The 21575-nt window shown below is 47.5% G+C and overlaps 4 protein-coding genes across 4 annotated transcripts; 3 read left to right on the plus strand and 1 right to left on the minus strand.

The window, feature by feature from the left end:
• Positions 1-1868, plus strand: F4817DRAFT_364984 (terpenoid synthase). Its single transcript, XM_049306816.1, has 4 exons — positions 1-741; positions 953-972; positions 1033-1286; positions 1337-1868. Exons 1-4 carry the CDS (start codon positions 315-317, stop codon positions 1749-1751), a joined length of 1116 nt encoding a protein of 371 aa, XP_049159794.1. The 5' UTR covers positions 1-314; the 3' UTR covers positions 1752-1868.
• A 120-nt stretch (positions 1869-1988) lies between these two features.
• Positions 1989-3508, plus strand: F4817DRAFT_335736 (uncharacterized protein). Its single transcript, XM_049303060.1, has 3 exons — positions 1989-2468; positions 2536-2649; positions 2717-3508. The coding sequence occupies exons 1-3, from the start codon at positions 2246-2248 to the stop codon at positions 3115-3117; spliced, it is 738 nt and encodes a 245-aa protein (XP_049159795.1). The 5' UTR covers positions 1989-2245; the 3' UTR covers positions 3118-3508.
• Positions 3509-3606: 98 nt separating this feature from the next.
• Positions 3607-10636, minus strand: F4817DRAFT_335738 (beta subunit of fatty acid synthase). Its single transcript, XM_049303061.1, has 4 exons — positions 10617-10636; positions 10263-10438; positions 4962-10203; positions 3607-4909 (listed from the first exon to the last, which is right to left on the minus strand). The coding sequence occupies exons 3-4, from the start codon at positions 10153-10155 to the stop codon at positions 3807-3809; spliced, it is 6297 nt and encodes a 2098-aa protein (XP_049159796.1). The 5' UTR covers positions 10156-10203; positions 10263-10438; positions 10617-10636; the 3' UTR covers positions 3607-3806.
• Positions 10637-12586: 1950 nt separating this feature from the next.
• F4817DRAFT_335743 (uncharacterized protein) lies at positions 12587-19170 on the plus strand. Its single transcript, XM_049303062.1, has 3 exons — positions 12587-13750; positions 13802-18762; positions 18816-19170. Exons 1-3 carry the CDS (start codon positions 13228-13230, stop codon positions 18924-18926), a joined length of 5595 nt encoding a protein of 1864 aa, XP_049159797.1. The 5' UTR covers positions 12587-13227; the 3' UTR covers positions 18927-19170.
• The last annotated feature ends 2405 nt before the right edge of the window (positions 19171-21575 follow it).

Below are 21575 nucleotides of genomic sequence, written 5' to 3' on the forward strand. Positions count from 1 at the left end.
ATTCTGTAGCGGGATTATTCTTCCGAGTACCTTGTCTACATATATGCATTCAAATCGCATATAACGTTAGTCTACAGAGATATCCACCTCCGTCGCTCCTATGACTTGTCGAATGTTGCAGATCCAAAAACAGCGGTTAAAATCCATGAGTCTACCTAGTTAACCTGGTTAGAATGCCCGTCTAGAACATTAGAGGGACGAATGTCGAATATATTATGCCACTACGGATATATGGTATATAAAGCTACCATTTCTACTCATATTATCTCTCAGCCAGTCCGATTATCTATTACTTACTCCCAACGAAGTACAACATGCGACCTATAACTTGTTCATTCGATCCCGTTGGGATTCCATTCACTTCGAACACCAAATACGAAAGCTTTGAGTTCTTAAAGGACGGAATTTCTAATACTGTTCCTGGTCTCGAAAATTGCGATGTTTTTGATCCGCGCTCTATAGGAGTTCCATGGCCAACATTAATACCTGCAGTAGCACAGTGCAAGCATTGGAGAGAAGCAGAGGAGGTAGCAGAAACTCTGATGGATCAGATTGTCTCTGCGGCACCAGGAGAACAGGGGTCCTTGCCGGCAGAGTTTACCAATTCGAGCTTGAAAGGGGCTAAGCAACGGGAACTCCTCGATACCTGTGTTGCGGCCGCAATAAACATGTTTCCTGCAGCGAACGCGGCTCGGGCGAGACTAATGGTTAAAGCAACATTGCTTACTTTCATGCACGACGGTGAGATATTCCCATTTCTTTCTCAGGAGTAAACATTTCTTTGGATACCCTCCTTATAATATCTTCCTTTGGAAAGAACACGACCCATCAAAACCCACCCAGCGTACTCTCATGCGTTAAACACATGGTCTCCGATAATAGAGACTCAATGGCATAATACTAAATATCAATATTTTAAACCAATGCCAGTGATGCTAATAGTATTTTACAGATGTAGTTGAATCTACGGAGGTATATGATACTGTCATGCAACCTCACTTTTGGACATTACCTACTAACACTCCATAATAGCAATCTACAATCATCGATGATGCCCTCGCTGACATTGTTGGCCACGAAGAAAAGAGTACAGAAATCTTGTGGAAAAACAGGATATTTAAAGAATTTACACTGGAATGCATACAAGAGGACCCCGTTGTCGGGCCACTATTCGTGAAGGGCATGTTGAGCTGGGTACAACATACACGCGATAACCTGCCCGGATCTATGACATTTAAGTCTTTAAACGACTATATTGACTATCGCATTGGCGACTTAGGTGTTGAGTAAGTCTCCCTGTTAGAATAAACGCGCGACAGTGCTGAACTATCAATAGCTTTTGCAATGCAGCTATAATGTTGACATGCGAGATTTTCGTCTCTCCGTCCGAGATGGAGCCCCTTGCAACCTTACATCACCTATACATGACACACTTCTCATTAGCAAACGATTTATACTCGTACGATAAGGAGGTCTACGCCATGAAAAAACATGGCGCTGCACTGATCAACGGCGTCAGAGTTCTAGAACTTCTTCTCAGTACTTCACCTCGATCAGCGAAGGTCCTTCTCCGAGCATATCTTTGGGACCTCGAGTTTCAAATCAACGAAGAGCTTGCACGACTCTCGGACTGCGGCCTTTCTTATAACCAATGGCGATTTGCTCGTGGAATGGTAGAAGTGATTGCAGGAAACCTATTTTACTCCTCGACTTGTTTGCGGTACGCAAAACCGTCGTTGAAAGGGATATAAGATATACTAGAGTTGAGACTAGGAAAGCAGCAGCAGGTTGGCTGGACCAAATATAGAGTATAGAAGAAAATATTCTGATATAAAGCCAAAAGCTGCCAACCCACTTTCCCGTTCGCTGAGATAGAGTGAATTTTCAAACCTGTCTCCTCTACGACATATACAATACTTAAACTTGGCTTTCTTATTGATTATTATTTGCTAGCCAATAAATAGTCTATTTCAATATCCATCAATATTAAATAATCCAATGAGTGCAACTCTAGATTATTTATAGGCCCCGCCACCTCCTAAACCCAACCCGGAACGGAGCATCGTAGAATTTCCTTTTTAGGTAGGTAAATTCTACATTGCCTAATAAGCCCCAAACGACTTATCACTCCGCGCCGTTCCCATTATCAGCTGTTATAGTTCGTGTTCTTGTCTCGCGATTTTATGCTTAGAGCGCATTCTAATCTAAGCATTAGCCTCTTCAAAATCTCGCGCGAGCTTTCACCATGGCATCCACCAAGGAGAACGATAACGAGGAAGAGCAGGCATTCCTTCAACCCGGGGCGCCCCAGGAAGATGTTGCTTGGTCTCAGGAAGGACGGGGCCCTCGCAAGGCAACACGATACCTGCGACTCGCACTAGAGATTGCAATGGCAGTCATCATAATTCTGCTGTTGGGCAATCTAATTTACCAACGAATAGATGGCAAACAAACTCCAGTTCCGAATTGTACCTATGCTCCCCTTCACAGTATAGTTTGATAGCGACAAGATCCTGATTGTTCACATGCTTCAAGTTCCCCGAAAGACGTACACGTTCCTCCCGGATGCTAAGTACGTACGCGACGACATGCTCTTCGACGAACATGACACCCTCCATACTCTTCACAACTGGATACCGCTAAGCGCAGGTATGTAAAGCAACTAATCAAATATCTGCTGGGGATCTGACTGGTTGACATTGATTGGCATTTATAGACGCCAGAGGCTACGTCCAAATTCCCGATTATGAAGCCTACGACATTCTCGGAAAACCCCATATAGTGGCCATCAACCGGACGTCTGACGGACCCGCATACATGATGTCGGTTTTCCACCAGCTTCATTGCCTGTCATATCTGGTCGAGCATTACCAGCAAGGATACGCCGGCGTCAAATTGACAGAAGAGGTAGCCCATCACTCGTCACACTGCTTCGACTATCTCCGCCAATCCATCATGTGTTCCGCGGATACCAACTTAGAGGGAGAATCGGAATACGGTCCAGGCTGGGGATCAAAACACGAATGCGCCGATTACGATGCTGTGCTAGCTTGGGCAAATAAGCATTCGGCGATGAGATGGAGGAATGGTCTTCTCCCGGAAGATTCTGTACTCTAATTCAAATTAGTTGGTTCTTGGTTTCGACAAATTGTATATATGATCATTAAGGCACCTCCTATTATACAAACTGCATGCGCTAGGAAAGGGACAGGGGCAAGAAGCGTACATCGACAGAGCTGTGTAATACTGTAGTAGTGAAGCAGAGGCCTGCTGCAGAAATGTATGAGGTGCTATTCAAGTAGCAACTTAAAGGCTGCTGGTACATCTGCTGGTTGCTAGGCAGCGTGGTGCATCCGAAGTTGACTTAAGGTAGCTTAGCATGTCAGTCTTAACAACAGCATCCTCAAGACGAAAGTACAGCAAGGATGACTAGGATCATATAAGCTAGAAAACGCAGTGGAACCTATATTGTAGAATAACGCAAGAATATAGCTGCCATTATACATAATTCATGTAGGTCAGAGTTTAATTTCCTTTGCCATCACCTCGTAGATCATATGTGTATATCATATCATACGTATCATGTCAAACATATGTCGAGATATGTTAAAATTCTTAAATAATTCATTGTTTGGATAGCTAGGTACATTCCAAACCTATCTCTATTGCGGACAGACCCAACACCAAGTTTTTCCATCCGAACGTCGTGAATATAGTAGCACAGGTGCTGATGAATACAAGCCCAAAACACCGCCAATGCGATACTGTTTTTCAATACCACAGCGCCTCCTCATATTACCCATATTTTAGTAACCGTTCACCTGCGGAGGAGGTGAGTTAACACCGTTGGCACCATTGACGTCTCCCTGATAACTATCCCAATCCTGTAGGATCTGCGCGATCTTGGGTGACCCTGTGAGGTCGTACACGTTTTGGAAATATTCTTTCGTAAGCTCGAATGGCCGGGCTGTTACATTAGGAATATACTTTCCAACTAACTTGGCGGGATCGATCGAAGTCTTGTTGATCTTCTTCTGGAGTATATTTCGGAAAGGCTTGACGCCTGACCGTAAGAATGTAGAATGGAATGGCACGTCTATGCCCTTAAGAGGGATAGTAGCAAACCCTCTTTCGAGCTCTAGGGGTGTGGGCTTCTCCAAAGTCTTTTGAGCACAACCCTTGATTATGTCAACGAGGTGCCCCTTCACTTCCTCAATGCTCAAGTCTTGGCGAAGCTGGTTAATATCCACCTTCTGTGACTTCAAGAAGTTCAGGACGCCAGTGAGGGTGTCCAGAGCGCGTAGGTCACCAGCACAGACGTACTGCATATTGGCGATGTTGTAGTTGACAATCTCCAACAGCCAGCCTGTCTCCTCGGCGATGTTACTAACCACGTATCGGAGGGCGCCCTCGCTAAAAGTCTTGGAGATTCGGCTAGGGTTGACAGCACACATCGAGTAATTTGATCGGCCTTGGGCATCTCGCTCTACGGCGACTTGCATTGTCAGTCCACGGTAGAAAACAACCGAGACTAGGGACTCGATGGGCAGAACGTCGGCTAACGCGGCAAGGGCGGAGTATTCGCCCAAGGAATGGCCGGCAAAGGTGCTGTCTCGTGGCACGAGACCCTTGGCATTCATGTCTTCAAAACTGGCCTTTTCCATCAGGGTAAGGGCGGGCTGCGTGAACTGGGTTGCTGACAGAAGACCTGTGGGTGACCGGTACGTGTACGATGCCGTCTTCTCGTTAATCTCTTTGAATATGCGTTCGGATTTCACGGAACCATCTGCAGCAATGGTCTCGAAGTTCATCTGCATGTAATTTTCGCGGATTGCTTTACCCCGAGGACCACCAAAGTGAATAGTCAATTCCTTCGGGTTATTCTTTACGATATTCAAAATAGAGAAGCCTAAAGCATGTTAATAGGTCGGCACCTATGACTAGGTACGGGGTAAACTCACCATATGTATCTAGGAGATACTTATCGGCCCTATCCCAGACTTCCTTGGCAACGGGGCTGGAATTATACAAGTCCATACCCATGCCTTGTTCTTGAGATCCCTGACCAGTGAAAACATACGCTGTTACCGGTTGCTCCACTTCAGCCTCTCCGAGCAGTACCTTCTCCTCGGTCTCCTTATTACTCGCTTGAACTTTGATAATCTTGCGACCACCAATCATACCAACATGCTCGAGCTTGACTTGAATATCATCGTTGGGCAGTACCATACCAACGAGCGAGGCGTGGAAACTGCGGACGCGGCCAATGTTATTCTCGGCTGCCCAAGTCTCTACTAGACTTCGCACCGCAGCACTCGAGTACATGCCGTGGGTAATAGTGCCGGGAAGGTTGGCATAACTGGAGAAGACACGAGAAACGTGGATAGGGTTGTAATCACCAGATACCTTCGCGTATGTCTCATTTGAAGCCGGTGCCTTCAGCTGTAGAGGCGCCTTGCCGCTGAGGGGAATAGGGTTCTCAAAGTTGATCGGTTGCTCAATGGAAGAACCGTGTCTTTCGAGGTAGTCAACAACTGGGTTACCATGAGACGAACCGGCTTCGTAGTCAACGCTTGCTACTTGAATAATCTCCTTGGTAGGAAGCTCCAGTAGCACCTGACCACGGGTCTCGACGCTGCTGTAGACAGTCTTGTTCTTGAACTTGTAAAAGCTCTGCAGGCGGAATGTTAATGTTTGGCCAAGCAGTTCGATATCATTGCTGTCAAACTGGATCCAGTCCTTGGACTTCAGGACTGCAACGTCCTTGGAGGTACCAAGATGGACTTGCATTGGCGTCTCCATTTTGCGCTGGAAGGTGTTTTCATAGTCCGTATAAACACCACGATACAAGAATTGTGATGTGACCTCCATAACAGCTTTACCATCTCTATAGATCGTACCGCATACTTCGACCATCTTGCCAGACTCTTCGTTAATTACAGCGTTGATTTGAGCCGTCGTCTTAACCTCGTCGCCCTTCTTCAGGGGATCTGCACCTGGCATCATACGGAAGCCGTTAGAAAGATGCACAAGCTTAAGAAGATCGCCATCGATCTTTCGGGGGAAGATGGGTTTTGTGATGGCCTTCCATCCGACGACGATAGCGAAATCCATAGGGGCAAACATAACCTTGCCAGGGCGATCAACGAACGCCTCGCCGGTGTTGCCAACGGCGTGAACGAAGTCATTGATGTCCTCCTTGGTAATGGTAGTTCGTCCTCCGTCGAATTTGCTAGTAACGGGAACGTCGAGGTCAAGAGTCTCATCTCCAAACCAAGCACGCCAGTAGAATTCTTTGATACGGTCGTTTCGTCCTTCCATGACTTCGTGAATTGGCGCATATCCGGCTTCGGGGTGGTACGTAAACCGGAGTGGTAGCGACACGGGCTGGCCGAGAGCGGTGGTGTCCTTGATCATGCTAACGACAATTTCACTCTTGCCATCCAGCTTTACTTCAATCACATCGACGTAATGATTGTGTCGCGGTTGCTCGCGAACGATAATGGATGTTTTAGCTGGATCATTAGGGTATTGAATCTCAACGAAAAGACCACGGACTGGTGCGAAGATTCTCTTCATCGGATTTGTCTGGTACTTATTACCTTGCACCAACACTTCAGAAGTGAATAGCGCATGGCGCCAATTGCGGTTTGGCCCTGCCAACAGCGCAAGCCAACTGTCAACGGAAGGTAGAACAACGCCGGGCGACGATGACAGGCGGTATGTATTCTTGTGTTGGTCATATGATACTGTAAGGCCTTCGATATCCAATGGTACCTCGGTATCAATGAGCTTGCCACCGAAGTATTCAATGACCGGAATGGCTTCGGGTTTGTTGGCGTATATGTCCCGAGTTAAGTTAGAGATATGAGCGTTGTGGATTCCATCTAGGATGTCCTTGATGGGCTCATCCAGCACGGTTGAGTACTTGACAGCAGTGGGGCCTTGAAGAATACAAGTACGCCCAACATCTTGATCGATGACCGCCGCAAGATCTTCTGATTGCCAGAGCGAGTCTTTCTTGAAGAAGAACTCGAAATTCTCGTCTAGAGATGGAACAAAAGTCACGGGTTTTTGGCCCCGACGTTGGCATAGAAGTAAGAAGTGCTGGACGTCCTGGGCATTTATAATCTGGGTTTCAGCCTCAGGATAGTGCGAAAGAATCCTCTCAATAGCAGAAAATGGCTCTTTAAGTTCTGAGTAGTTTTGCAGGTAGGAAGGCTGTCCAGTACCGTGAGTAAACCTTTCTTCGACACGATGAATGAAATCACCTGTGAGCTTGGTGAATGATGGGTCAATCCATCGTGACTCGTGCTTGACGTAGAGAAGATCTACCATCCGGCGCACAACTTCGCCGTATGTCATATCCTCGAGATCGACGGTCTGGCCAGCCTTGTTTCGGCCAAACCACACCTTCTGGAAGTCATCGTTCAACTTTTTGATAATGTATTCTCTGTTCTTTTTCAGTTCAGCAACGCGCTTTTCTTTTGGTAAGCTAAAGATCTTGCTGTCCATTTCTGCCCAGAACCTGACACCCCTGGTTGCAAGCTTGTGAATGGGCTCACCCATCTCCGATCGGACAGTGATAACACCACCAGCCGGACCCTTGTAGGTCTTCTCCCACTCTTCGTCGTCAAGCCCCTCGGCGTCTATGATGGCTTGCTTAGCATCCCTGCTCGTGTGCGCTTCCTTAGCGACCATCATACGACTGCCAAAGAGGCAACCATCGAAAGGCATCGGTGGGTAGCCAAATTTCTTAGACCATTCACCGGTAAGGTATGGATATGTGTCCTCGGCTCCACCAAATCCGCTACCAGCGACGAGAATAATGTTGTCCGACCGTCGAATACGCGGGTACATTTGTAAGATAGGCTGGTGGAAGTCCTCGAACGAATGATGACCTCCTCCTCGACCGCCAGTCCATTGTAGAATGACCGGGAAGGTCGGGTTTGCCTTAGCAATATTGATAACAGCCTGGATCGCTTCCATAGAGCCTGGCTTGAAGGCGATGTGTTTGAGCCCAAGAGTTTCTATATACTCTTGGGCAACTTCGATTGAGGGAACACCCGCACCGATAGTCAAGCCTTCGATAGGAACACCCTCGGAACGGAGCCGGCCGATCAAGGGGATTTGCCAGCCCATAGCACGGGGGTTGACGTAGATTAAGTTGATCGTAACTCCTCGTCCGGCCGGAATGGCCTTTTCGATCTTGGACAGTGCCTCGGTCATGGTCTTGCCGTTATAGTAACCACCACCGGCTAATTCGATATGATAGCCAGCGTTCATGGTTGCTGCAACGAAATCCCACGGGACAGTGGCTGGCGTCATACCGGCCACCATAATCGGAGGCACGCCCAATAACCTGCTCATCTTGGTGTCCACGTACGTATGACCACTTGATGTCTTGACCAGCCGAGGGCCGTATTCTTTGACCCAGTCATTTGCGTATACCACGGCATGTTCTTCGTCACGGTCGAAGAGTTCGGACTTGTAGCCAACTTCTTGAGCGGCACCGTCAATAGTACCAGCTAGAATTACACGTACACCTGTGCCTTCTTTGTTGCGGCTAGTTAAGATGCCGAGTCCTGAAATGCCACCAGGGCCGAAGTCCAACACGTGGGTTGCTCCAGGGAAAACAGTTGCCTTCTCCCAGTTGACGGGGTCGCGTGTGATCATACGGATTAAAGAGGGGACAATATCTCCCTTAACTTCATCTCTCAGATCAGCGCCGGTACAAGTGTTGTAAACAGCAATTCCTAGAGACGAAGAGTCGATCTTCACATCTTTAAGGTCCTCATCAATCAGTTTAGTTGCGTCGGTAAGGTATTTGCTGTGGAAAGGTGCGGTAATGGGCAAGAAACGGTTCACAAATCTAACTTTTCGTTCTGTGTGAGGAATTCGAGTTTGATCGAGACCCGTTGGTGCCTTAACCTTTCGCAACTGAAGATTTAGACCATAAAGTGAGATCGGCGGGCCAGTAACAACCATATTCCTAGGGCTGTTCACAAGCGATATCGCGATGTGACGATCTTCGGGAAGATACTGGTTCGTGGCATCGATATGTTTTTGTACCTCACTCTGCGGTAAGTCCCGGATACTCAACATAGGAGTTGGGTCCCCTTCGCCGTTATCAATCGAGTCCTGTAGCATAACTGGAGTCAACGAAGTTTTGGGGAAAACCTGCTGGCTACGGGCACCGATCCAAAATAAAATTGTAAGGGCATCTTTCGCTAGCTTCTCGTATGACTCCCACGAATCCGCGGCAGCGGTAGCCGCTGCAACAATGACACCTTGAGAATGGCCGGTCGCGCCGCGAATGCGATCTCGCAGAATTCCAGGATGTACACCGAGCCCCTTTCCTAGGACTTGATAGTGGCATAGCTGCACCAACCCGATCAGGGGTAAGCTCACGGGAGCGGAAATGAGGTACTGAGGATCAGGAGTTGCATCCGGGTTGCGTAGCCATTCCATTACATCGAGTCCCTTCGCGTATAGCTTTTCTGCCCTCGAGTCTAGAGCAAGGGTGTGAAGTAGGTCGGCCGATGTCGTGACGAGCTCTCCGACGAAAGAGGGGTACGTCTCATATACTTCACGCAACTCGTCGAAGTATTCGATAATGTTTCCTTGGCCACCAAAGATGCTATAGATACCAGCAGTACCCTCATCTGCAGCTCTCAGAAGCGCAGACTCATGTGGTCTGATAGCACGATTTGCTACCGAGCGAGCTGCATAATAGCATCGTACAACAGCAATCTGCTTTGCGAGAATACCTGGTAGGTTCTTTGCTAGGGTGTGAACATCGTTTCCTCGAAGGAACATTCGCTCGAACTCGTTAAGAACGAGTTTCAAGACTTCCTCGTACGAACCCTGGGCATCATCTTCCCCCTCTTCGACTTCGTGCGCTACGAATTCCATGTACCTCGCAACAAGTTCTGCTATGGAGGATGGCTCGTCATCTAGAGCTAATTCATCGGTGGGTGCTGGGAGGCCGGCTGTAAACCGGTCTTTGAGTTGGGACGCATGGAAATGGACACCGGTGGGCACGAGGAACGAAGCCTCAAGAGATCCATGCACAATGGTGAGAGGTCGGAGGGATGAGTTTGATCTGGGAGTAGATACGCCCGTTTGAGGGCCTGGGCCCGCGGTCCCGTACATGATTAAGGGTATCGAAAAATAACGGGTGAGGCAGGCAGGTATCGGTGCCTGATTTTTATGTTAGAGATTAAGATGTCAATTAGGGTCTTCTGAAAGATCTATCTTACTATTAATTATATCTCCGTGAACTCAGTAAAGAGCAGGAGACGTAATGTTAGGAATATTTCGGCGGGGGAAAATTATTCAAGGTGGTTCGGAGGGTAAACTTGGGAATTGCGCCCACAGATTTGACCAGGTAAATAACAGCCTTGCTATTGAAGGGCTGACTGACGAAGACGATTACCTGTCACGGGGGTTAGAATCATGAAAGAAAAGTTTTTAGGGTAGGACTGAAGCTGGGAAAGATGTGGTATTGCAGCTTCGATATGTAAGAGACGGCGTCGTGGCGGGTCGGGTGCAAGTAGAAGGGAACTTCGTTACCGACATCCAATGAATACGCACGCAGTTAAGGTTTGTGGTACCTTGGAATTCAGTATTAAAGCCCTTGTAAAGCCCCTGTAAAGCCCCTCTCAACGTTGTATATTTTACCCGACGCAAATATCTATGTAAACAAGTCTAGCGAATATTCACAAAAGACATCTCCCTCGCCAGAAAAAAATTTAAGTTCTTGTTGGGGATTTGTTTGGGTTAGGGTGCCACATTGTAAAACCACCTAACCCTGTAGCTGTGGCCTTACCCCACTCTAATGGTACCACAGCAGTGGTCTGTATCTGTACTTGAATATTTGTAAGTGCAAGCTAGGTACTCGCTTGTATACCTTCTCAATGCTAGGTTAGGCCACCTTCTGCTCCTCTGCAACTCTCATCCCATTCTACTCCTTACCCAAGGCATCAAAGTTCTAGACTTCATATCTCCTTTCTATCTTAAATCGACTTTTATTTTTGAATGATTCGTGATTATAACCCCAGCCACTTCAGGCAACTATTTAGCTCGAGAGTCACAAATTTGATAGGACATGCTGCCAGTCTCGAGTCAGCAGATGCTGAGTGTGGAGGGTTGTTGGTCAAATTGGTATATCAAAGTTAAACACTACCGCAGGTAACCAAAACGATTACGAAAGCAGAACGAGAACCCTCGGGCCATTATCGTGTCTTCGCTTTAAAGGAGCGCTGGAACATTGGAACGTGGCCTGCCTGCAATGGGTATGCATGCCCCCACACCATGCATTTCCGAGTCTTCGTCGCAGATAGCAGGATGGCTTTTGCTTAAACAAAATACAGGGCTAAAGAGATCTCCAAACCCGCTCTCGATGCGTGTCATCGGAACTACTATGTACTACACAGGCTTCAGCATGCAGAGAGACGGTAATATGATGCAATCTCAGGGAAGGTTGCTACTCCTTCGAAATTAAGACAATAGGATAACCAATCACTGTGTAAACATTTCCCCTATTAGTCAGTGTGCTTCTGAAGATCCTCGCAAAATCCATACGATGTGACGCAAATACAGATCAATGGCGTTCGTAGCCTCGCTTCTTGAATCCCACTCTGGGAAATGAGAATCATCCTCGGAACAATCAAGATAATATGTAATGCAAGTTATCGCTGATAGATACATATGTAGGTATAGACGTTAGTAACTCGCATACAAGTACATGTACTTGGGTCATGAAACCCCCTGTTTATGGAGGTCTAGTGGAGGTTGGACCGCTGGAATGGTACGGCAGCAGGGCAGGCAAACTACCGCCAAGCCATTCAGACGCACCCTTGGGCTGCTTGGGTGGTTCCTGGTATCACGGAACAGGATTCGTGGGGACACTACTCGCTAAGCCTGCATTAGACTAAAGTCGAATGACGACTAGCCACCAAATTGCATACATAAATAAAATATATCAAGAGCTAAAATCATAGGCAGGACCACGAGGTTCTTTTAGTCTTAGCCGTTGAATCTAATCTGTCTTCGGGAAGTCAATGGCGAAGAAGGTGTTTCTTAGTTGCTCATTAGACCCAGACCTAGGAATAAGACAATACATGTATGTACCTATGTATGTATTCAATATTAATGAGGAAGGCAAAGGTAAATCGACAAACCCCAACTTTGTGGGTTGGGTCTCTAGGTCTCTGTGGAGAAGGGGTCTCATGGGAGACTAATCTATGATAGGCATAGGCCATAGAATATGGTTGAGAAATAGTGGGGCAGAAGATGTTTCGACGGCAAATCATAGTAAAACAAATGAATGCTTTGTAGAGGTCTCTCTCCTTTCTACATGTAGTCTTTACTTTGTACATATTTGTCTACTTGCTGGCGACGTTGTAGTGACCCTAAAAGATACAATTTTGTCACTATTGCTGCAATTTAATGCATAGCAGTTGCGGTGGCACTGCAGCTTTGCTGCATGACTGCGGCATGGGGGAAGGGGGGTGCTCTAGGCCGTTGTTTTCTAGGTTGTTGCCCACTATCCACTATGTAGGTACATGTAGTCCAGCCATTGGCCCGGAAATGGGGAACCACAACCCTCTATCTTAACGATCCCGCCAAAATTTTCCATAGCCGCAGTTCAACATTTGGGAAAGCTCTGCTCTTTCGACTGTTACACTTGGCATCCTTCCCGCTCGAGAAATAGTTACCCATGTACGTACCTACATAGTACATGTAAACTAACCCTACCCTCCTCGTACTTTGTACATTTTCAGGCCTGTCTTTCCCAGGCAAACTTTTTGTCAAAAGTGATCGCCAGCCATACGACATACGACGGCGACGCTTCATAATCCCCATACTAAAAACCTAATTACTCAATCGATCAGTAATTCATTGATCCGTCCATCAGTAATTCCTCCCTCCTGCCTCCTCCCTCTCATCTTCCTCTGAAACTTGCCGGCTACACTGCTTCCAGTTGAGCTTGGCATACGCTCTTTTCCACCTCGAATCCTCGTTGTATTACTTGAATGTAGAGGGGAGAGCTTGTTGGACACGAACAAGGCGTCTACCCTCGATTTCCGTCCCCTCCTAGCCGACGTAAGATTAAACAAGCAGAACCCATTAGAGTATTGACATTGCAGTCTTTCAAACTCGTCTTGTTTGCGGGCTATCCTTAATCCTATTTGCCCAACTATTTCGACCTTACCACCCAAAATGCGTCCAGAAGTCGAGCAGGAGCTCGCTCACACCTTACTAGTTGAGCTTCTTGCCTACCAGTTTGCCTCCCCCGTGAGATGGATCGAAACTCAAGATGTCTTCCTCGGCGAGAAAACGGCCGAGCGTATCGTCGAAGTTGGGCCAGCGGATACCCTAGGTGTTATGGCAAAGAGAACAATCGCATCTAAGTATGAAGCTTTCGATGCTGCCAAATCTATCCAACGACAGATCCTCTGCTATAATAAAGACGCAAAAGAGATTTACTACGACGTAGATCCGATTGAGGAGGAACCAGAGCCTGCTGCTGCTGCGCCAGCGGCATCATCAAGCTCTGCGCCAGCATCCGCGGCAGCCGCCGCCCCGGTTGCTGCCGCTCCCGCACCTAGCGCAGGCCCTGCCGCAGCTATAGACGATGCTCCAATATCTGCCCTTGAGATAGTTAGAGCATTGATTGCGCAAAAGTTGAAGAAGCCATTCCTAGAAGTACCTCTAAGCAAAGCCATCAAAGATTTAGTCGGAGGTCCGTATATGCTACGACGTGTATAGGGTTCAAGAGCTAACCAGAGTACAGGAAAATCTACACTCCAGAACGAAATCGTCGGAGACTTAGGAAAAGAATTTGGATCAACTCCCGAAAAGCCAGAAGATACCCCTATAGATGAGTTATCAGGATTAATGCAGGCGACCTTCAATGGTCAGCTTGGAAAGCAGTCCCAGTCGCTTATTGCCCGCCTGATTTCTTCCAAGATGCCGGGTGGGTTTAATATGACAAGTGCACGCAAGTACCTGGAGACAAGATGGGGCCTCGGTCCTGGCAGACAAGATGGTGCCCTTATACTAGCCCTTACTATGGAGCCAGCATCACGTCTAGGCTCTGAAAACGATGCCAAAGCATATCTAGACGACGTTACACAGAAATATGCTGCAAACGCTGGTATTAGTTTATCTACGGCCGTTGCCGCTGGCCCGGCATCCGGTGGCTCTGGCGGCATGATGATGGATCCTGCTGCCATTGATGCGCTCACCAAAGATCAGCGAGCTTTGTTCAAGCAACAGTTGGAGTTACTTGCGAGATACCTGAAAATGGATCTTCGAGCAGGTGATAAGGCTGCACAGGTATCACAAGAATCGCAACAGGTGCTACAAGCGCAGCTAGACCTTTGGAGTGCTGAACATGGCGATTTCTACGCAGCGGGTATCGAGCCTGTTTTTAGTCCTCTTAAAGCACGTACTTACGATTCTTCCTGGAACTGGGCGCGTCAAGACGCTCTCAGTATGTTTTATGATGTTATTTTCGGCCGGTTGCAGGTTGTCGACAGAGAAATTGTGAGCCAATGCATCCGCATCATGAGCAAGTCAAATCCCCTGTTACTCGAGTTCATGCAGTATCACATCGACAACTGTCCGACGGAACGTGGGGAGACTTATAAACTTGCTAAGGAGCTTGGGCAACAGCTCATCGAAAATTGCAAAGAAGTCTTGAATGTCCCGCCGGCTTACAAGGATGTAGCCGTACCAACCGGTCCCCACACGTCGATCGACGCTCGCGGAAATCTCAATTACGAAGAGGTTCCTCGACAGAGTTGCCGCAAGCTCGAACACTATGTCCAACAAATGGCAGAAGGTGGGAAGATCTCCGAGTACGGCAATCGGACTAAAGTGCAAAATGACCTTGGGCGTCTTGTGAAGCTCATCAAAGAGCAGCACAAAATGTCTAAGACCGCGAAACTTGAATTCAAGAACCTCTATGGCAACGTTCTCCGCTCGCTCGCGATGAATGAGAGCCAGATCTTACCGAAGGACACCGGAAAAGCAAATGGGTTGATCAAAAAGGCTGCCTTGAAAGCCAATGGCCAAAACGGCAAGGGCAAGATGGAGACTATTCCGTTCTTACATCTGAAGCGTCACAACTTGCACGGCTGGGAATATAGCAAACGACTGACTGGCATCTACCTAGACTGCCTCGAGGAAGCTGCTAAATCTGGCGTTACTTACCAGGACAAATATGTTCTCATGACTGGAGCAGGTGCCGGTTCGATTGGTGCTGAAGTCCTACAGGGCCTCATCAGCGGAGGTGCCAGAGTCATTGTAACAACCAGTCGATTTTCGCGACAGGTGACCGAGTACTACCAGGCAATGTACGCCAGGTACGGCGCTCGTGGGTCTCAACTCGTTGTTGTCCCGTTCAATCAAGGCAGCAAGCAGGATGTAGAAGCACTTGTCAACTATATTTATGATGCCAAGAACGGGCTCGGATGGGATCTCGATTACATCGTCCCATTCGCTGCGATATCTGAGAATGGCCGCCAAATCGACGGCATTGATTCTAAGTCTGAACTTGCTCACCGTATCATGTTGACAAACCTCATCCGGCTCTTGGGTTGTGTCAAGACGCAGAAATCCGAGCGTGGCTTTGAAACTCGTCCCGCCCAAGTCGTGATCCCTCTGTCTCCTAATCACGGTACATTCGGCAGCGACGGTCTCTATTCAGAGTCTAAACTCGGCCTCGAAACTCTTTTCAACCGCTGGCACTCGGAAGATTGGGCCAACTATCTCACTATTTGCGGCGCCGTCATTGGTTGGACCCGTGGCACGGGTCTTATGTCTGGCAACAATATCGTAGCCGAAGGCGTCGAGCAGTTCGGCGTACGCACATTCTCTCAGCAGGAGATGGCATTCAACCTTCTTGGTCTCATGTCTCCTGACATCGTAGACTTGTGTCAAATTGAACCCGTATTCGCAGATCTGAATGGCGGCCTCCAGTTTATTCCCAACCTAAATGATACCATGACTCGGCTGCGTAAGGATATTATGGAAACGAGTGAAGTTCGCCGAGCAGTCACTCAAGAGACAGCGATTGAGAATAAGATCGTAAACGGCGAGAACTCGGAAGCGCTATACAAGAAGAAGATTATCGAACCGCGTGCCAATATCAAATTCGATTTCCCGCCACTTCCGAACTGGGAGAAAGAAATTCAACCTTTCAACGACGGCTTGAAGGGTATGGTAGACTTAGAGAAGGTCGTTGTCGTCACTGGATTTTCTGAAATAGGTCCCTGGGGTAACTCCAGAACACGTTGGGAGATGGAAGCCTATGGCGAGTTCTCACTCGAGGGTTGCGTCGAGATGGCGTGGATTATGGGCTTGATCAAGAATCACAACGGCCCCATCAAAGGCCAGCCCTACTCCGGTTGGGTCGACGCCAAGACCGGCGAGCCAGTCGAAGACAAGGACGTTAAGCAGAAGTACGAGAAGTATATTTTCGAGCACTCCGGTATACGTCTTATTGAGCCAGAACTCTTCGATGGGTATGATCCCAATAAGAAGATGATGTTGCACGAAATCCAGCTCGAAGAAGATCTAGAACCGTTTGAGGGATCTAAGGAGACAGCTGAGGAATTCAAGAGGCAGCATGGCGAAAAGTGCGAGATTTTTGAGATTCCAGAGACTGGCGAATACACTATTCGTCTCAGGAAGGGTGCTACCCTCTGGATTCCAAAGGCTCTCAAATTCGACCGCCTCGTTGCCGGACAGATTCCCACAGGTTGGGATGCCAAGAAATATGGTGTGCCCGACGACATTATCTCCCAGGTCGATCGTGTGACACTATTTGTGCTCGTCTCTGTTGCCGAAGCGCTCCTCGCCTCGGGTATTACTGACCCGTACGAGTTCTACAAGTATGTCCACGTATCCGAAGTCGGCAACTGCGTTGGTTCAGGTCAGGGTGGTATAAACGCTCTTAATGGGATATATACCAAGCGCAAGATGGACCATGACATCCAGAAGGATATTTTACAAGAGTCATTCATCAACACAATGGCTGCCTGGGTCAACATGCTTCTGTTATCTTCCTCCGGCCCTATCAAGACCCCTGTTGGAGCTTGCGCTACAGCAGTCGAATCAGTTGATGTTGGTTACGAAGCCATCATGGAGGGCAAAGCACGCATCTGCTTGGTTGGTGGTTTTGACGACTTTGGCGAAGAGGGTTCGTATGAGTTTGCCAACATGAAGGCAACGAGCAACAGCCTTGACGAGTTCGCCCACGGACGCACACCACAGGAAATGTCGCGTCCGACCACCACCACCAGAAGTGGATTTATGGAATCCCAGGGCTGCGGTATCCAAATCATTATGACAGCCAAATTAGCACTTGATATGGGTGTACCGATATATGGTATCCTTGCTCTTACTACTACTGCAAGCGACAAGATAGGACGTTCTGTCCCAGCCCCTGGACAAGGTTTATTGACCACTGCTCGGGAGGCTCCCAGCAAGTTCCCATCGCCTCTGTTAGATCTGAAGTACCGTCGTCGGCAGATTGAGCTTCGCAAGAGGCAGGTTCGCAATTGGAAAGAGTCCGAGCTGGAATACCTATATGAAGAGGCAGCAGCTATGCGGGCCCAAGGTCACGAATTCGACGAAAAGGAGTATACCCAGGCTCGTGCCGTCCATATTGAGAAAGAAGCAGAGAGACAAGAGAAGGAGGCCTTGCGAAGTCTCGGAAATAATTTCTGGAAGCAAGATCCTACAATCGCCCCTCTGCGTGGCGCCCTTGCCACTTGGGGTCTGACGATAGATGATCTAGATGTAGCATCCTTCCACGGTACGTCAACCAAGGCCAACGACAAGAACGAGTCATCAGTTATCTGCCAACAATTGCGCCACCTCGGTCGGAAGAAGGGAAATGCCGTTCTAGGTATCTTCCAGAAGTACCTTACTGGTCATCCTAAGGGTCCTGCTGGAGCCTGGATGTTCAATGGTTGCTTGCAAGTTCTCAACAGCGGTTTAGTTCCTGGCAATCGTAATGCCGACAATGTCGATAAGGACATGGAGAAGTTCGACCTAATCGTCTACCCCAGCCGAAGCCTTCAGACCGATGGTGTAAAGGCCTTCTCGCTCACTTCATTCGGCTTTGGTCAGAAGGGTGCACAGGCGATCGGTGTTCATCCAAGGTACCTGTATGCGGCCCTGGACAAGGACACATACGCAGAATATTCCGCGAAGGTAATTGCTCGTCAAAAGAAAGCCTACCGCTACATGCACAACGGTATCGTCAACAATGCCATCTTCCAAGCCAAGGACCACGCACCGTACACCGAGGAGCAGCTCTCCTCTGTCCTCCTAAATCCCGATGCCAGAGTCTCGGAGAACGGCAAGACTGCCGAGCTTATCTACCCTGCCGACTTTGCCCAGCGGGCTGCTAAGCCCCATACTATGAAGGCGAGGAGCACCAAGGAAATGGTGGAAAGCCTAGCCCAGAGTCTCCAGACAGGAAAGAACAATAAGGTCGGTGTTGATGTAGAAGACATCGCGGCTGTTAACATCGAAAACCCCACTTTTATCGAGCGTAACTTCACGGACAAGGAGATTGCGTACTGCCAAAAGACGCCGAGTCCACAGAGCTCCTTTGCCGGGCGCTGGAGCGCTAAGGAGGCAGTCTTTAAGAGTCTAGGCGTCCAAAGTAGGGGCGCAGGGGCTCCCCTGAAAGATATCGAGATCCTTCCTAACGAGGCCGGTGCCCCCATTGTTTCCGTAAGTAGATCGCGCATAGTTCCCATAACTACCAGTTCGCTAATTAATTATAGCTTCACGGTGATGCCCAAGATGCTGCCAAGAAGGCAGGCGTCAAGGAAATCAGTGTCTCCATCTCGCACTCGGAAACGCAATCCATAGCAATTGCCGTTGCGACCTTTTAAGCCCATTTTTCTACCGTGGTTGTTTTCTGTAATGACTGGTGTGGCATGGTGTTCGCGTATTGGGGCATGTTCTTCGGTTCACGATGTATATTCTCTGTAGAAAACTTCGGAGGGAGTGCTGCGAATTAGGAACGCAGTTGGGGAGGCGGCACAAAAGGTAGAAATATCGAAAGCTCTACCAATTACATCTCGGGTAAAGATAGGCCGGGCAAAAAAATAATATTACAGTTCATCATATTAGACTCATTGGAGCTAGAGATGACGCGCATGCAGGCATTGTGCCGATGGATCGTTCCACGTCCATGGTAGCCTTAGGTGCTCATCCCCCAGATCTAGTCTCGTTTCATCTGTGCACATATGTAGACCTCATTCATCTCACCCGCACTACGGCCATGTGCTTATCCCATCACGGCAGGACCTAGTTTAGTCACAGGGGTAGTAGGGCTGTAAGAGTACACCTGAACCTACCTAGTCCTAAAAGGTCAACTTGGTATTCACATGCTTTCCACGCGGCATCCAACCAACCCCATAGGCCAACCGCCTTTTGACAGGGGTAGGTTGAGCGTAAGCATTCCCTAGACCCGGAACGACTGTAGCTTACATCAAGCTAAGGAAACCGTTGAGGCTTGAATTATGTGTTGCTGAAAAGGCTCCCCGTAATCGACTTTTCGTGGTCTTCGGAATAAGTGTCTCTTTGGGGGGGTCGGGTTAACTGTTATCTCTCAGCAGTAGGCTATATCTTTATAGGCTATACTTAAGTACCTGTTTTCATACGAAGATTGCTTATTAACTTGGGTTACGTAGGTAGTTACCTATATAATATTTACTAATTCAAGTAATACTAACCAAGACTCTTGGAGTTATAAGTCTACCTATATACGTGCAGTTCCTACTTCGTTCATAAGGAAAGAACGTATTTATGAGATTAGTTAATGGAATGTTTTAGGTTAGATATATTAATTTTGCAAATTTCTCCATTTGCCAGGGACTATTAACCTAAGAGAACGTATATATCCCATAGACTTGCATCTTCCCAAAGTATTGTATCTATTATAGCCAATACTGCATCAGATAACACTTGAATCAGGAAAAATGTAAAATAATGATTTCGTCTGGGCTCGAACTAGGGACCTTTTGTGTTCTAGACTTGGTACTGAATTGTTAGGCAGATACCCTATGAGGGTAGGATAATTTCGGTCTTCTTCACGAAGATCTACTTGGCGGTTTACTACATGACCAGCTAAACGACGAGATCTAAGAAGGATACTTGCTAGGTAATATTTTTATTTTTAGTATACTACTATCTAAACCCACCAACTAATTTTCTAGTTTTGTTTATTTTAAACCAAGAAATATTTTTATACTCTCTCTCTCTCTCTCTCTCTCTCTCTCTTGAGGTGCCAGAAGACTATGTGGTTACAAGTTTCGCTAAGTAGCTGAAACTTGTGGTGGGTTGGTAGGTATTTAGTATTATATCCTATTAGGAAGGCCCTTCTATATTTGATTCTATCAGACTTTTTTCTAATTCCATAGGGATTAAGGGGTAGTATCATAATATTTTATACGACATAAAGGTATCACTAAATTCGAATAATTGTATGAAAAGCATGCCAGCTTCTTCCCCGTAATTATATTTGCATCAGTAATGGCTTAAAGGGTATAAATCTCTACCTAGCTAGTCTTTTTTGGCGCCCCTTGTGGCGTTAACAATTTCACAATCATATATCGTCAGCAAATACTCTTCTTGCGGACCAGAGCTTACAGACTTTCAAAATATGTACAACTGACAAAGCTGTCCTGGGTCCCAGACCTTCATCGTAGCAGATGTACATAGGTACCTAGGCCAAGTCGTGTCCTAGCAACAGCGTGAGAATCTTTATCAATTTAATCACGAATTTTTAGTTCTCCTAATGTTGTCATGAAATAATGCCAATTGGTCTGTCCATTTCCTTCATGAGTTGGATACAGATCAGCTGGAAAAAGGTTTTCATTGCCTCACCTACCAACGCCTTTCGGAACTTGGGCGTCTTTCTATATTTTCCTAAATACCATTCTATCAACTCGGTTTTATTTCAATCCTAACACCAACCCTCCTTTCACTTCCATCTTCCATCTCCATCTTTTCATCCAATCTTTGACGTCTGCGACCTTCAAGATGAGTCAATCAAACTTTTCGTGCATCGACAACGTGGTGTTGTGCGACGCCTGCCTTGACTCTTACCCTCCTAGCTTCATATACGAGGCATCTTGTTCCCATAGCTACTGCGTGGACTGCTTGCGATGCATGTTCATTTCATTATTTAACCACAATGAACTTGCCCCTGGCTATTGCAACACAATTATCGCCTTCATGTCGCAAATGGCCGCACTACTCGGCGAAGATTTCTACATGGAGCTTATTACAAAACTCGCAGAAACAAATAGCCCTCACAGCTCTGTCCATATCAACACAAATTCTGGCGTCCCTATCTCCGAAAATCACAATAACTTCGGCAATTCTGTCGCCGCCCAGGGATCTGGGGTGCCCTATTGCAACAAGTGTATGAAGGATGGCGACGAGGCCAAACCCTCCTTGGATGACAGTCTACAAGAGCCAGCTAAGAAGCAAGGCCGAAAGAGCTTCTGTAAATGCAACACAATTCCAGCAGA

Source organism: Daldinia loculata (assembly GCF_022478755.1).
Source record: "Daldinia loculata strain CBS 113971 unplaced genomic scaffold F4817scaffold_20, whole genome shotgun sequence".
NCBI lineage: Eukaryota > Fungi > Ascomycota > Sordariomycetes > Xylariales > Hypoxylaceae > Daldinia > Daldinia loculata.